Genomic DNA, 14,077 nt, shown 5'->3' with positions numbered 1-14,077 from the left:
ATGGTGACCCCAGAGACAGTGTAAACAGCAGGGAAGCCAAGTCTCTATTATAGATGTTGACTGAGTCAGTTTGATGGTCCGGCAAATGAGGGGGGTCGAAGAATATCAACTTCCCCATGTGCGCAACTGATGAGGGGGGCGAGACAGTAAGGAGGAAAGCAAGGAGAAGGAGGACATTGAATAGTTTGAGGCAGGCCATGCTAGGTTCGAGGAAAAAAAGTTGCTGCTAACAGTTAGCACAGTTAGCTGGATAAGTTAGGTCACACTCACCCACAAGTTGTATATCCACAGTCACGGACTTGTTAGTCCATAGTCTACATGAGTGTTAGCAAGTAACCACCAGAAACATTAGCAGGCACTGGTGAGCAGATAGCAGGCAGAGGCTGGCTAGATTAGCTGGCAGGGAATGTGGATAGCTAACCAAGGGGCTAGCAGGCTAATTAATCAAAGGGATAGCAGGCAAGCAGGCTAATTAACCAAAGGGCCAGCAAGCAAGCAGGCTAGGCAGGGTAAGAGAAGTACATGACGCATGGGACAGCAATGAATCAGCAGATGGGGTTTCCACAGAGCAGTGTAGCAGCACGCCATAGGCAGCAAGCAGCAGTGAAGCAGCAGATAGAATTACCACAGAGCAGTGTAGCAGCAGGCCTCAGGCAACAGTGAGGCAGCAGGTAGGATTACCACAGAGCAGTGTAGCAGAGCAGTGCAGCAGCAGGCCTCAGGCAGCAGTGAGGCAGCAGGTAGGATTACCACAGAGCAGTGTAGCAGAGCAGTGCAGCAGCAGGCCTCAGGCAGCAGTGAGGCAGCAGGTAGGATTACCACAGAGCAGTGTAGCAGAGCAGTGCAGCAGCAGGCCTCAGGCAGCAGTGAGGCAGCAGGTAGGATTGTGGAGCGACGGCCGTAAATTCACAGGGGAAGGATTTACGGGACAGAAAGCGTTGCCTCTCTTGCAGGAGGGCAAAAGCTGCGAGCCGTCGGGTGAATTAGCAGCAAAACGCATTCTTCTGGAGGCAAATCCGTACGGGGCCCTCCATTAGACACGGGCTCAAAGTGCGAGACGACGGGAGGAACATGAAAACAGCCGGGAAGGCTCTTGCCCTCTCACTGACAGGATCTGGTCAATGTCCTGCAGCCAAGGGTGACAGGTGGACCAGTGATCCTGCAGAGTCCCCCCCTCCCAGTCTCGCAAGAGGATTTGATGTTTCTTGACAAATTAAAGGAAAACATAAAGACAAACGAACATGGACATTATGAAATGCCCCTCCCCTTCAGAGAGAGACCGTGCTTACCTGATAACAAGCAGCTTGCTGCCGTGAGGCTCAGTCACCTGAAAAGGAAGTTCATTGCAAATGAAAGTTACAAGAACGACTACATTAACTACATGAAAGACATCATTGAAAGGGGTGACGCAGAAGAGGTAAGCGCAGAAGGCACGTCTGGAGAAAAATGGTACATACCTCACCATGGTGTTTATCACCCCAAAAAGCCTGAAAAGCTGAGAGTAGTTTACGACTGCTCGGCAAAGTACAAGGGAAGTAGCCTCAATGAACACCTTCTCCCAGGCCCAGACATGATTAACAGTCTCACAGGTGTTCTCATTCGTTTCCGCCAGCATCACATTGCTATGATGTGTGACATTGAAAAGATGTTCCACCAGTTCCATGTCTCAGAGAAGGACCGTAACTACCTACGCTTCTTATGGTGGAAGAACGGCGATGTAAGCACACCTCCCGAAGAATTCAGGATGAAGGTCCATCTGTTTGGAGCCGTGTCTTCACCAGGATGTGCGAATTATGGACTAAAGCAGCTCGCCAAAGAACACAGTCACACACACCCATTAGGATCACAGTTCATTGCCAGAGACTTTTATGTTGACGATGGCATCACTAGTGTTGAGTCTGTTGAAAGGGCCATTCAGATAGCAAAGGAGGCACGTGAGCTGTGTGCAAAGAGAGGCTTACGCCTTCACAAATTCGTGTCCAATAGCTGTGCTGTTCTCCAGAGCATCCCCTCAACAGAGCACGCTATAGACATTAAAGCAAAGGATCTCAGATTCAATGACGCAGCCTTAGAGAGAGCATTAGGAATATACTGGAGCATCGAGAGTGACTGTTTCACCTTCAAAGTCGCACCAAAGAACCAGCCCGCAACACGGCGCGGCATCCTGTCATCTGTTGCCTCCATATATGACCCGCTAGGCTTCGTAGCTCCATACCTTCTTAACGGAAAGAAAATTCTCCAGGACATGTGCCATCAAGGAACAGGATGGGATGACCTAATTCCAGAGCAGTTGAAGCCACGGTGGGAGAAATGGCAAGATGACCTTGTTAAGATGGAAAAGATACGCGTAGCTCGCTGCTACCAGCCAGCTGGCTTTGGAAAAGTGATCAAAACAGAGCTACATCACTTCTCAGATGCAAGCACCACAGGCTACGGCCAATGCACATACCTAAGACTGAAGAACGAAAGAGAAGACATTCACTGTGTTCTTCTCATGGGAAAGGCACGCGTCTCGCCACAGAAGGTCACAACCATACCCAGGTTAGAGCTTACCGCAGCAGTTGTCTCAGTCACAGTGAGCAATATGCTCAAAGAAGAATTAGGCTACTGTAATGTAGAAGAGTTCTTTTGGACAGATTCAAAAGTTGTCTTAGGCTACATAAATAATGATGCTCGCCGCTTTCACACCTTTGTAGCAAATAGAGTGCAGAAAATTCGTCATGCCTCAGACCCCAAGCAATGGTTCTATGTACCAACTGACGAAAACCCAGCAGACTATGCATCTCGAGGGAAAACAGTAGATGAGCTACTTTCTTCTGATTGGTTCACTGGCCCTAGCTTTCTGTGGAAAAGGGAGATCGAAATGCCAACAGAGGTGCCTTCAGAGCTGCCTGTCGGTGACCCAGAGGTTAGAAAGGCTCAGACATTTCAGACAAAGACCTCAGAACAAGTTGACCTTGTAGACAGACTGAATAAGTTCTCATGCTGGTCTCGGGCAGTCAAAGCAGTGGCGCGGCTCATACGGCGTGCAAGAAAGGTAAAATCATGTGACCTCTCATCAGTTAGTGAAAGACAGAGTGCAGAGCAGCTCATCATCAAAGACATGCAAAGTCAAACATACGGAGAAGAGATAAAGCTACTAAGCAAAGGACATCAGCTACCAAAACAAAACAAGCTGTATCACCTCGATGTTTTCCTAGATGCAGAGGGTGTGCTCAAGGTGGGAGGTAGGCTCAGCCGCTCATCTTTCCCTAACACATTCAAGCACCCAACAGCCATTCCTCAGGGACATCACGTGACGAGTCTGATCATCGCCCACCATCATGAAAGAGTGAAGTCATTCAAGGCAAAGATGGACTTGTGAGACGGGCCAAAATCTTGTTTGGAGAGAAGGAGCTGAACCACAAAGGAGAGCGCACCATCAGGACCTCTTTGGAGCGCCCTGTCCAGAAATTAGTTCTATTGCTAGAAGCTGTTTAGGCACTATGCAGTTATGAAATGCAATATAGTTTTCTGTGTGGTGTAGCCATATATATTTGAAGGGTTATCCCTATAAGTTGAAATTGTGTGTTTTAAATGTTTCCATTTTGGAAAAACACTAGAATTTGGTGGGAGTGTAAATAACCCCATGAAGGTATAATTCATTTTTAGTTTAATTTGTACTTATTTGCATAATTGTGAACACGGAATTAGTTTAAGAATTTTATACAGGCCTTATGCCATTCATTTTCCTATAGACTTTTATTTTGAAAGGTAAAATGTTAATCATACGTCACTTTGTTAGCGTGTAACTTTTTAGTACAGTGTATGATCTGGTCACGAACGGATGTACGTGTGTAAAATAGAAGGATTTTATAGTTTTAATGGACCCGTATGAGGCCAAACAGTTCTTACGGTGGTGATAGTTTGAAAGTATAAGGAATGTAGTATTGAACAAGAGAAAATAAAACAGTAAATTTGAACCAGCAGTAAAGACTCAAACCAGTTATATACGGGGATCCGTTACACTGTCCAATAAACACTATTGAAGGACCAGCTAAAAGGATATTGTTTGCCTTAAGAGTGAAAGGAATGGCATATTGAATTGCATATGAAAGTAAAATGTACAGTATGAAGTTGTGAAGTTAAAAATCCAGTTCCTTCTCAGGGGTTCTTGGAGAATGGGGACCAGCTGAAGCTTGGGGACCAGTGCTTTACAACAGCTCAAGTCACGGTGTGAAGGTGTCTCTTTGTCTTGTTGGTTTTAATGCTCCTGTATATATTTATATTTACTCTCAGAAAGGCTCTTATATCATTTTATATTCTGCCTATTGAATTCACACACAAAAAACACAGTTAATTTGGGATCGGTGGACTTTTACACACACACACACACACACACACACACACACACACACACACACACACACACACACACACACTCCATATTGACTCAGGCATACTGGAATTTTCCCCGTGGGCCGACGTGCTTTTTGGGCCTTCAGTCCCCGCCCTATATTTATTTATACATTGGTCTGACCAAGTTCTGCAGCTCGTTGGTTATTTTCTCCACCGACACGGGGCTCGCCCAATCATATCATGAAACACCTCCCCCCTTTGGTTCGGTGCGCCGGTAACATCATCTGTTCGTATCTTTGAAAATGGAGAGAAAACGAAAAGGAGGTGCAGAGAAACTGCGACAAAAGAAAAAGCTGGTTCTTCAAACCAACGCTGCAAAATTTGCCAAAATGAGTGATGTGTTTGCCACGGCAGGGTCTTCATTAGCTCCTGCAGCTGAGGACAGAGGCGGTGGTGGAGACATTGAACAGCGACGTGCAGTTAAACCTGCTGGACTCCTTTCAGAACACTTGTACGGAGTAGACTAAAGCAACCCAACCCCTGGTAAATCTGATAAAATGATAAAACCTCAATACAATATGTTTGGCTAATGTTCTATGGGCAGGTTAGTTACTGTAAAGGTATTTATAACATATATATATACATACATTACATTAATTGTAAAGTAATGGAATGCCGCTCTCCGCATAAATCATAAACACATGTTGTAATTTGACACTTGAATGGATCGCTCCCATTGACGTAGACTGGCGAAATCGAAAGTACAAATGGAATTTAGGGAAGGTGCCGCTGGATCGGTTTGTGTTTTTTGCAGACCGTGAAGTTATAGTTAGAATATTCACTTATTCTCCATAAACTCCTTAAAGATTGACAGGAATTCAGTTCTGGTGTGTTTTCTCGCCATGTCTCTCCCCCAGCTCCTGGTTTCTGCCCTGGTTTTTTGCATAGGTATGTATCGAAGTTTGCATATGACAGCGTTACTGAGTGTTTTCGATGTTTAATGTATCTCCGTTAATGCAGATTATAATATCATCGAGATGAATCACAAAAGAAGTGGGGAAGAAAAAAGTGTTTGAATGGTGCTTGATTTGCATCATCTTTAATATCGTGGAGTCTTCTACTTCCACCAAAAGGCAGTGGAATAATAGGACTGCCGGAGCGTCCTGGACGCGTAACTCGGACGGTCCTCTTTTGGCCGTCGATGACAGTCAGAATAGCGGGGTTAGCGGATCCAGTGTGAGGATCGGGAGGTCTGTCAGTCAGGGCCTAAGTGCGAGCCACGGTCTTTCCTGGTGCGCGGCTGCCACCAAGCAGCCCCGACGCCGGCTGTGTTGAGTCCGGGGAGTCGGTGAAAGACTGTGTGGTGGATTTCACAATCTTGGGGTTTCCTGGTGTCTCGTGGATGTGCACACTCTATTGTTCACTTCCATCCGTGTCATCGCCTAATCATACAGATATAGGCTGTATCTGTCTGTGGTTATTTGAAGGTTATGCGGCGGTGATTTACTTTACTCCCCACAATATTTATTGTATATCATTGATTTTTTTTATTAATAAGACGGACCATTTTTTAATTTGGATTCCGTGTATTTCTAAGTACAAATAACATGGTCTTTAAATACTCTGTTACAAGTAGAAGTCCTGATTTCCAAGTGTTACTTAAGAGAAAGTACACAAGTATTACCATTAAAATATACTAAAAGTACTTGTGAATTATTTCGTTATTATTATAGTTTTTCTAAATGAGCATTTTAATATAGTAGTTTGTCAAAGTGCACCAAATGTAGATACTCAAAGTACTGTGTAGGTTATACAGTACTGCATTATTCCCACGTGTGTTTTACAAATGTGTTAAAATACATGTAGTGGAGTAAAAAGTACAATATTTGTCACTGAAATGTGGTGCAGCAAAACAAATAATTTGCATTAAATTGAAATTAAAACTCCAAAATATGTCAAAAAAGTACAATACTTGAGTAAATGTACTTGGTTACTTTCCATCAGTAATGGCATGTGATCCAATGCAGAGTTTTATACATTTTGTCATATGAACTTCAACAGCACTGCTTTTATTATTTTGTGTTTTCTAGGAGAAGCCTTGGAGGACATTGGGTCGCTTAAGATCCAAGCCATTTTTGGAGAAATGGTGATCCTGCCCTGCAACGTCAGCGTTGAGTCTGACGTCCCATCGGTGGAGTGGTCAAAGGAGAACCTGAATCCGCCCATCGTCTTCCTGTATCGGGGCTGTGAGACCTTCGAGGAGCAGAATCCGACTTTCCAATTCAGGACAAACCTCTTCTTGAAGGAACTGAAAGAGGGGAACCTATCGCTGAGGCTTTCCAACGTGCAGCTGTCGGATAAGGGAAAATACAAATGCAAGACGATTAAGAGTAGACCCCTGGAGGTGGCTTCCATAGATCTGTCTGTGGGTAAGTCCAGACTTTTTATATCCCAAAAAGTATATGTCTGATGTTCATTGGTAAGGTGGATGAGGGTTATCGTGGTTTCTGATTGGCTCAAACCCTAAAAAGAACATATGACGCTTGCTTATTTTTCCTTTAAATATGTCGATCAGGAGAAAAAGAGGGAGAACCTTTTTTGATTAAACTTTCTGAGCCTTGTAACTCACCGGGGACACACATTCAAATATACAAGACATTCATTTTGCATTTAAGGTCACCTTTAAGTTTAAAATACTTGTTACAGAGTATTCCTAAACTCTGGTCCTTTGACTTAAGTACAGATCTGAGTACTTCTTCCCGCTCTGCGCACAGGCCTAATTGCTTTTACAGAACATGCTCAGGTGTGGTAGACATGTATGCTTTGAAGGGTTTATCTCTTAAAGCGTTGAAATGCAAAGAGCTTTAACTGTTGACTTAAGGCTTAGTTAGCATTGCATTGATTTATTTGGTAACGGCGCATTGGAAGAAGTACTCCTTTACTTAAGCAACAGCACAAATATTTTAGTCAGTAAAATCCCTGAAAAATAAGGAAGTGTCGTCTTGTAAACTCTTGTTTTTGTAGGTGCAGTTTCTGAGCCAAAGCTCTCAGTAGTTTCATCTGAAAGTGGGAATGTGACTCTGCAGTGTGAGGCCGATTGCTGGTTCCCGGAGCCTGAGATGACATTTCTTACCGCTCAGGGAAACATCACCAATGCTCAAAACACAAAGGCTCCTTTTGACTCCAGGAGGCTTTGTTTCAACGTCACAAAGAGGGTGACAGTGCAGGCTGGCGAGAGGTTCAATTTCAGTTTAATACGCAGCTTTTTATATTATATGTATGTTTGTTATTTACCATAAAGTGGGATAGGAATGATAACTAAAACCCAGAAAGTTCCCTTGTCTCAAAGTCAAGGTTAAGAATAAGGTCTGTGTTTGACACAAGCTTAAGAGACTTTAACGTTTTCTGCTAAGACCTAAAATACGTCAGTAAATTACACTAACAACTAACTAAAGTGTCTAAAAAGGGACGACTAAACGTCATAACGCCTTTAGCTTAGCGGTGTAGTTCCTTTATAGCAGGGGTGTCCAAACTGTCTTCACCGAGGGCCACATACAGATAAATATACAGAGAGCGGGGCGACTTACAGAGGTGAATATCGCCTCATAAGTTAAGTTATAAGTTAGCAAAACAAATCAAGTGTAGGTGAATAATGCGCAATACTTTACAACGCTTTCAGAAAAAAACAATCGGTCTTTAGGGGTTCATTTATTCTGTTGGCAGCTCATTCCTTAAAACAGAAGCCTCAGATTGCTGAGAATAAGAGTAAATATGAAGGTTACATCTCAAGCTTGTTATAGAAATAAGAACATATATATTTGAGAAGTACAATATAAGACAAGCAAAAGTTTAATTTGTGGGCCATAGGCTATTGCTTTAGGAATTTGCAGAGGGCCGATTCAAAATGGCCTGCGGGCCGCATTTGGCATAATGTAAGCTTTTTACTTCCAGCTGTTGCATTTACGCTCCAAAATATCCCATTCTGATGCTAACTTTCCGGTCAGCATAAGGTAACTAAAAGGTGTTTGAACGTCAGGAGGGGTGTGACAGCGTCCAACAGGTTCAATTTCAGTTTAATACACATTATTTTCTCACAGATGACCAAACTTTAAGAGCAGCAGTCAAACTTTAAATGCACCCACAACATATCGAAATATACTTCTCCCCAATCGCTCAACACTTCTGTTTTCAGCACAACACTCTACATGTTTCACTGCTTTCATTACAGGGTCACCTGCCGAGTTCACCAGGATGAAATAAACCAGACGAGACACACACATATTCACACACCAGGTAAGGGGGAGCTTTAACAATGCAGCTCTCATATCACATTCAACACAGTTCTGCTATAAAATAGGGCAGTAACCAAAATGATTTGTTCTGTTTTATCATAATTGCATGGCTGCTTTACCCAGCATGATCATCTTTTCTCAAATGTTGTCTTGCTGTTTCCAGATGGTTACGTGTTACTAAAATGATTCCATAATAAGCAGTTCATTTCTCTGAAATGTGCTCTTTGCGGGTTTAAAGGGGAAATTCAAGTGACTTATTTGGTGAAATGACGGCCTATATTTATCATACCTTTTTACTGTCATTTCAGGTGGACCCGAGACATCCTGCACTCTATACATCATCATTGCTGTTATATTACCTGTAATTGTATGTGCGGTATTTGCCTGCCTATGGAGGCGATGTGTCCCCTGTGGTAAGTTGGTAACACTGTTTTGTTAACAGGAGAACTTTCGATTGTCTGATGCTGCAAAATCCCCAAATCTTCTCACCGTACAGTTTTCTGTACATGTGGTTATTTGGTCCATGTCGCTTCTCAGGGGTCTTACGGGACAATCTAGAGTAGTCCCTTCCTCCAGGTTTAGCACTGCTTGTTGTAGGCGGGCTGCGCAGCTTTGTGTGGATTCCATTAAAAGATTCACCACGTTTTAGCTCGTTAAGATACCCCAACTGCATCTGATTGCCATAAAAGCCTTTACAGCAAATACAAGTGTTGATATATGGCTTTTAAAAAGAACCAAACACTGGTGTTAAGTTTAATGCAAATGGCAGTAACCGTACATTAATACAGCTTATGAGGAAACAATCTTTGTCGTGTATTTCTTTACAGGTTGAAACTGTCAGTATTGATATGCTTGAAGGACATTTTGTTGTGTTTTTCAGCAGTGAAGGATCAAAAGTGTTTACCATGTAAGCAATACACCAGGGTGCCAATCACAGCAGAAGGTCACAACAAGGAAAAAGAGACTGACTCCAAACTGCATGAGCTTCAGAGGAAAATCCGTGACCTGGAGTCCACACTTCTCCACAAAGACGAGCAGATCTGCAGTCTAAATAAAGAACTGGATGACTTGAGATCCAAACAGTGCAGTCTCGTGGATCTTCATGGCCAGCCTACGATTATGAACGGTCCCTCTCATTCTTCCCCAGATGTCTCAAAACCCCTGAAACCTCCAGGGCCCTTTCCCCACGACGACGATCCAAAACCAACAGCTTCAACCAACAACAACTGTCAAAAAACGAACCAAAACTCAAAACCAACACAAAGCCTTGGGTTCCCACGGATCCAAAAAGGCACTGGCACCCACAGCAGTCCTGCTCTTCTGACCAGAAGTGATAGAGTTTCACCCAGATCTCCTTCAGCCTCCTCTTCCTGGCAGGTTGAGCGTTCTCAGAGCATGTCCGAGTCTGGATCACGTTCAAAACGTGCCAAACATCCACGTAGAAACACCAACTCCTACGCTTCACCGTCCAGCAACCGCTTCTTTCCTCTGGCAAATCTACCTGAATAGGATTCCATGATGCTGCTTAAATGAGAGCTGGGCGGGGGTGTCTTTGTTTTTGTTTAGCATAGGAAGACATCAAAATACAGAGGTCCGAGAGAGAGGAAGGACTCATGATTTCACTTAGGCCAAAGTATATTTAAATTACCCAAAATGAAAGGTACCTATTATTCATCTCTAAAATAATTTGGCTAAATTATATTACTAATATGCTTACAACCTTTTAATGCAGAACTAACTTTGATATACTTTGTAGACTACCAAGTGCCATAGTTCATGCCAATAAATCATGTTTTCTGTCTGTAAATATGGAGGTTTTCTAAAGTAAGAAAACCACAGAAAAATGTCCAAATTGTAGTAGAATAGAAGTGTAATGTTATTTAATTTGGAAATACTCAATTAAATAATGGTATTGGTAAATGTGTGCTTGAGTAAAAGTAGTGGGGTTTGGTACGAGTTAGCTATCATCGCTGTTTACACATCGCTGTTTACAAGTCGCTGTTTACACATCGCTGTTTACAGGAGTCATTTTAAGGGTTAGGGTTACTCAGGAGTTGCCACTCTACGACCTGAAGATAAAGTGCACCCCCCCTGTGGCAGACCTTACAGCCACAGTGTGTTTACTGAACCATCCTGCTTAGCATCCTTTGTAATGGGTTGTCAGAAACTCCTTTTTGAATGCTTCAAAACAAGTTGCTTTTCCTTTTTAATGCTATTTTTTTTTGCACCTTTGTACTTTCATACACTAAAAAAATCCCTTTCTTTTCAGACTATTTAATCTTGAATGAGCTATCCTGTTTAATGTGGTTTATTTTAAAGTGTGTGTGTGTGTGTGTGTGTGTGTGTGTGTGTGTGTGTGTGTGTGTGTGTGTGTGTGTGTGTGTGTGTGTGTGTGTGTGTGTGTGTGTGTGTGTGTGTGTGTGTGTGTGTGTGTGTGTGCGCGTGCATTACGCAGAGGGTTGTAGCATGTCCTCTGGAGACAACAGACTGCAGGCATACAATAAAATGAATGTTTTCACACACAGGTTCTGTATTTTTATATTACTTTCTGCTGTGAGCTGATAAAACACACTACATATTTGATATAATGGTGACTTTCTAAGCACACACATCCCATAATTGGCACCAGTATTTCAGATATGGGCGCCAGGGAGCACAACACTGCCTTGGAATGAAATTTGCCCCACGCTTGAATTTGCTTTGATGCGTTGCTAAAAATAAAAAAGCTAAATGAATAAATATGAAAGAATAATACAAGCAAACACATTTAGTTAGGACGTGTATGAAACCTCCTATTGGAAGGTAAAGCATTTAAGATCTGACGTGTTTCATCCTGTCAGATACTCAACCATCATAGGTTATTATCTCCTGACACCTAGTGGACATTTCCATCCGAACCAGACTCGAATCAAATTTAAAAACCAGAATTGGAAACAAAAGCCTCCAGAACCCAGAACAAAGGCGCTGCAAAAATCAGACCCTGTAAACATAAACGTACTCTTTAAAAGTATTCTCAGAATGAATCCTGGATCTGAATTCTAGGCATTTACTTTCATTTCTCTTTAAGACAAATTGACTTTTCATGTGACCCGGTGCATCTTCCACTTTCCATGTATTTTTCCGAAAGGTATTACCGGCTGAAAACGCTGAGAGAGACCCACCGGAGACCCCTTTCACCACATTAGAAGGAATCATGTGATCAAATTGGTAAAATAAGCAAATAAAATACACATTTTAGGTTAGTTTCCAGTGACAGTGACGGCTGGCGAATTGTATGATCCTGAACGTCACCAAGCGCTCCGCTCCCAGCTGTGTGCGTCCCTTTTTAGTCCCCCGGTTTCCAGTTGTGTTGTGAGCTTCTTGCAGAGTTTGGTTTATACAAGTCGACGTTTAGAAAAAAAATCCAGAAATTTGAAAAATGTCAAATATTTGAGGAAAAAAGGGATCATTTTGAAGAAAGTGTCGGAATTTCACAAAAGTCAGAAAATATTTGGAAAAATAATCAGACATTTGGAAAGAAAATAGAAAGGAATAACAATTTGCACACAAAAAAAGGGATTTTTTAAAGAAGATGATGAAGGAGTTAGAATGTAGAAAATAGTGGGACATTTTAGTCGAAATTTAGAAAAAAACGTCAGATATTTTTAGAAAAAAGTGACAATTTTAGAGAAAAGAGAACGCCCACTTTCACGTACAGCAGAAACATATATCAGACTTCTTCCTGTCAGTTCACATTTGAGGAACAGGATTGTTTCTGCTGCTGTGTGAACATACAGACCAATTTCGTTTAATTCCATGAATCCGGCGTCAGGTAATATTTTCTTTATTTTTAAATCCCTTTTTGAGCTTCGTTTTATTAATTAATCCATTCATTAATTTATTTACTGTTTTGTTTCAAATTTAGAGTTTAACTGTATATACAAGATGCAATATAGTATATTAATAATACGTTTAATTGATATAGCGCTTTACTAGATCAAGAAGCAAGAAGAAACAAGGCATTGTGAACTGGTGGAGTAATGGTGTTGGGAAGGGGTTTAACAGGGAAGAGCCAGTCTGAACAGGTGGGTGTGAGTGCCTGTTTGAATGATGGTAGTAGGGTGGTTGACTGTCTGATGTGGCTGGGCCCGGTCCCCCCAGGTCCGAAACTTAGTCCTGCTGGTCTTTGGGGTGTTTGTATATCCGGACCTCGGGCAACGGGTGGGGATATGACGCTGGAGGAGGTCAGGGAGATAGGGAGGGGGCCAGGTTCTTGAGGGCTTCTGTGATTACAATTTCTTCCTTTTATAATAAACAAGAAAAGCTGCCAGACACAAACAGCTGTTCCTCTGTAAGGCACTGATGTTGCATTGTCTGTTATAGTTTTTTTTAATTCCAGATGCTATTTTCAATACTTTATATAACTGTTTTCCTGCTTTAGATTACCCCCAACCCCCCGCGCGAATTATCTTGAAAACATTTCTCTGAATTAATACTGGATCTTAATTCTAAGCGTATAGTTTCATTTCTCTTTCATAGAAATGCTGCAGCTGACCTCATCTCTCATCCTTCCACTTTTTCACTGCAACAGTTCCTTCTGTATTTCTTTAAAGCTTACTTACATTAATCAACAGACGCAACAAGGTGGAAACCACTGCGTCTTTCATCTGTAACCATTGCGAATGTCACACTGTGAACCGTGAGACCATTTACATGCACCAAAACCTATACAACAGGAAGGAGAAACAACCCAAAAGCATGACAGGGCCTCTTTAAGAAGTCCCTGTGTTTTAAGTACAGTCATGTCTCATCACTCATTTTCATCTGTCTTTTGACCTAGTGTAATCGATGGCATTACCGAAGATGTGGTGCATCCCGCCGCTCCCTGCTCTCCTCCTCGTCCTCCTCCTATCCATCGTTCCCACAGGATCCAAAGTGGTGGAGTCAATGTCCCAATGTGCTGAGTTTCTCCTTAACGGAACTCCACCAAATATGCCCGGAATCCTAGAGGGAGGGAACATCCTGGACCAGAAAGGATACAAACCCATTTGCCAGACTTTCCTTGGCGTTAGACGCTATGTGACGCTCTACGACACGAAAAACAGGATCCCAGTGTTTTCTGCTTCCAAGTACATCGGGACAATCAACACCGGAAGACCTAAGGGTGAAATGTGGAAGATAGAACCGCAGGTATACTTTTTGTAATATTTAATAATTCACAGCTATTGAATTTAGTCTAGTTGGGATCCACCCTGCCCTCAGTAACTTTGCCTTTTAATTGTTACAGCTTGAAGACGATGAGAACATGGGGAAGGAGGTCAAACAAATGACCTACAAAAACCAGGCAGTGAATTCTGACTACAGCAACCAAGGGTTCGACCGAGGGCATTTATTTCCATGCTCTTACGCCTCCACCACGGATGATAAGAAGTCTACCTTCACCCTCACCAACATCGTTCCACAGGAAG

At 42.5% G+C, this 14,077-nt stretch overlaps 1 protein-coding gene across 2 annotated transcripts; it reads left to right on the top strand.

The window, feature by feature from the left end:
* The first annotated feature begins 5,068 nt into the window (after positions 1-5,068).
* Positions 5,069-11,150, top strand: LOC134876126 (CD276 antigen homolog). Of its 2 annotated transcripts, none has more exons than XM_063900986.1 (6): positions 5,069-5,286; positions 6,429-6,767; positions 7,363-7,576; positions 8,567-8,631; positions 8,939-9,043; positions 9,514-11,150. In XM_063900986.1, the coding sequence occupies exons 1-6, from the start codon at positions 5,241-5,243 to the stop codon at positions 10,137-10,139; spliced, it is 1,395 nt and encodes a 464-aa protein (XP_063757056.1). In that variant the 5' UTR covers positions 5,069-5,240; the 3' UTR covers positions 10,140-11,150. The 2 variants fall into 2 exon arrangements, with proteins under 2 accessions (XP_063757056.1, XP_063757055.1); XM_063900985.1 differs by having other exon boundaries at positions 9,511-11,150.
* Positions 11,151-14,077: the final 2,927 nt, after the last annotated feature.

The sequence above is a fragment of the Eleginops maclovinus genome, chromosome 14, assembly GCF_036324505.1.
Source record: "Eleginops maclovinus isolate JMC-PN-2008 ecotype Puerto Natales chromosome 14, JC_Emac_rtc_rv5, whole genome shotgun sequence".
Taxonomy (NCBI): domain Eukaryota; kingdom Metazoa; phylum Chordata; class Actinopteri; order Perciformes; family Eleginopidae; genus Eleginops; species Eleginops maclovinus.
The sequence above is the reverse complement of the archived record's forward strand: the minus strand, read 5'-3'. Positions and strand labels throughout refer to the sequence as shown.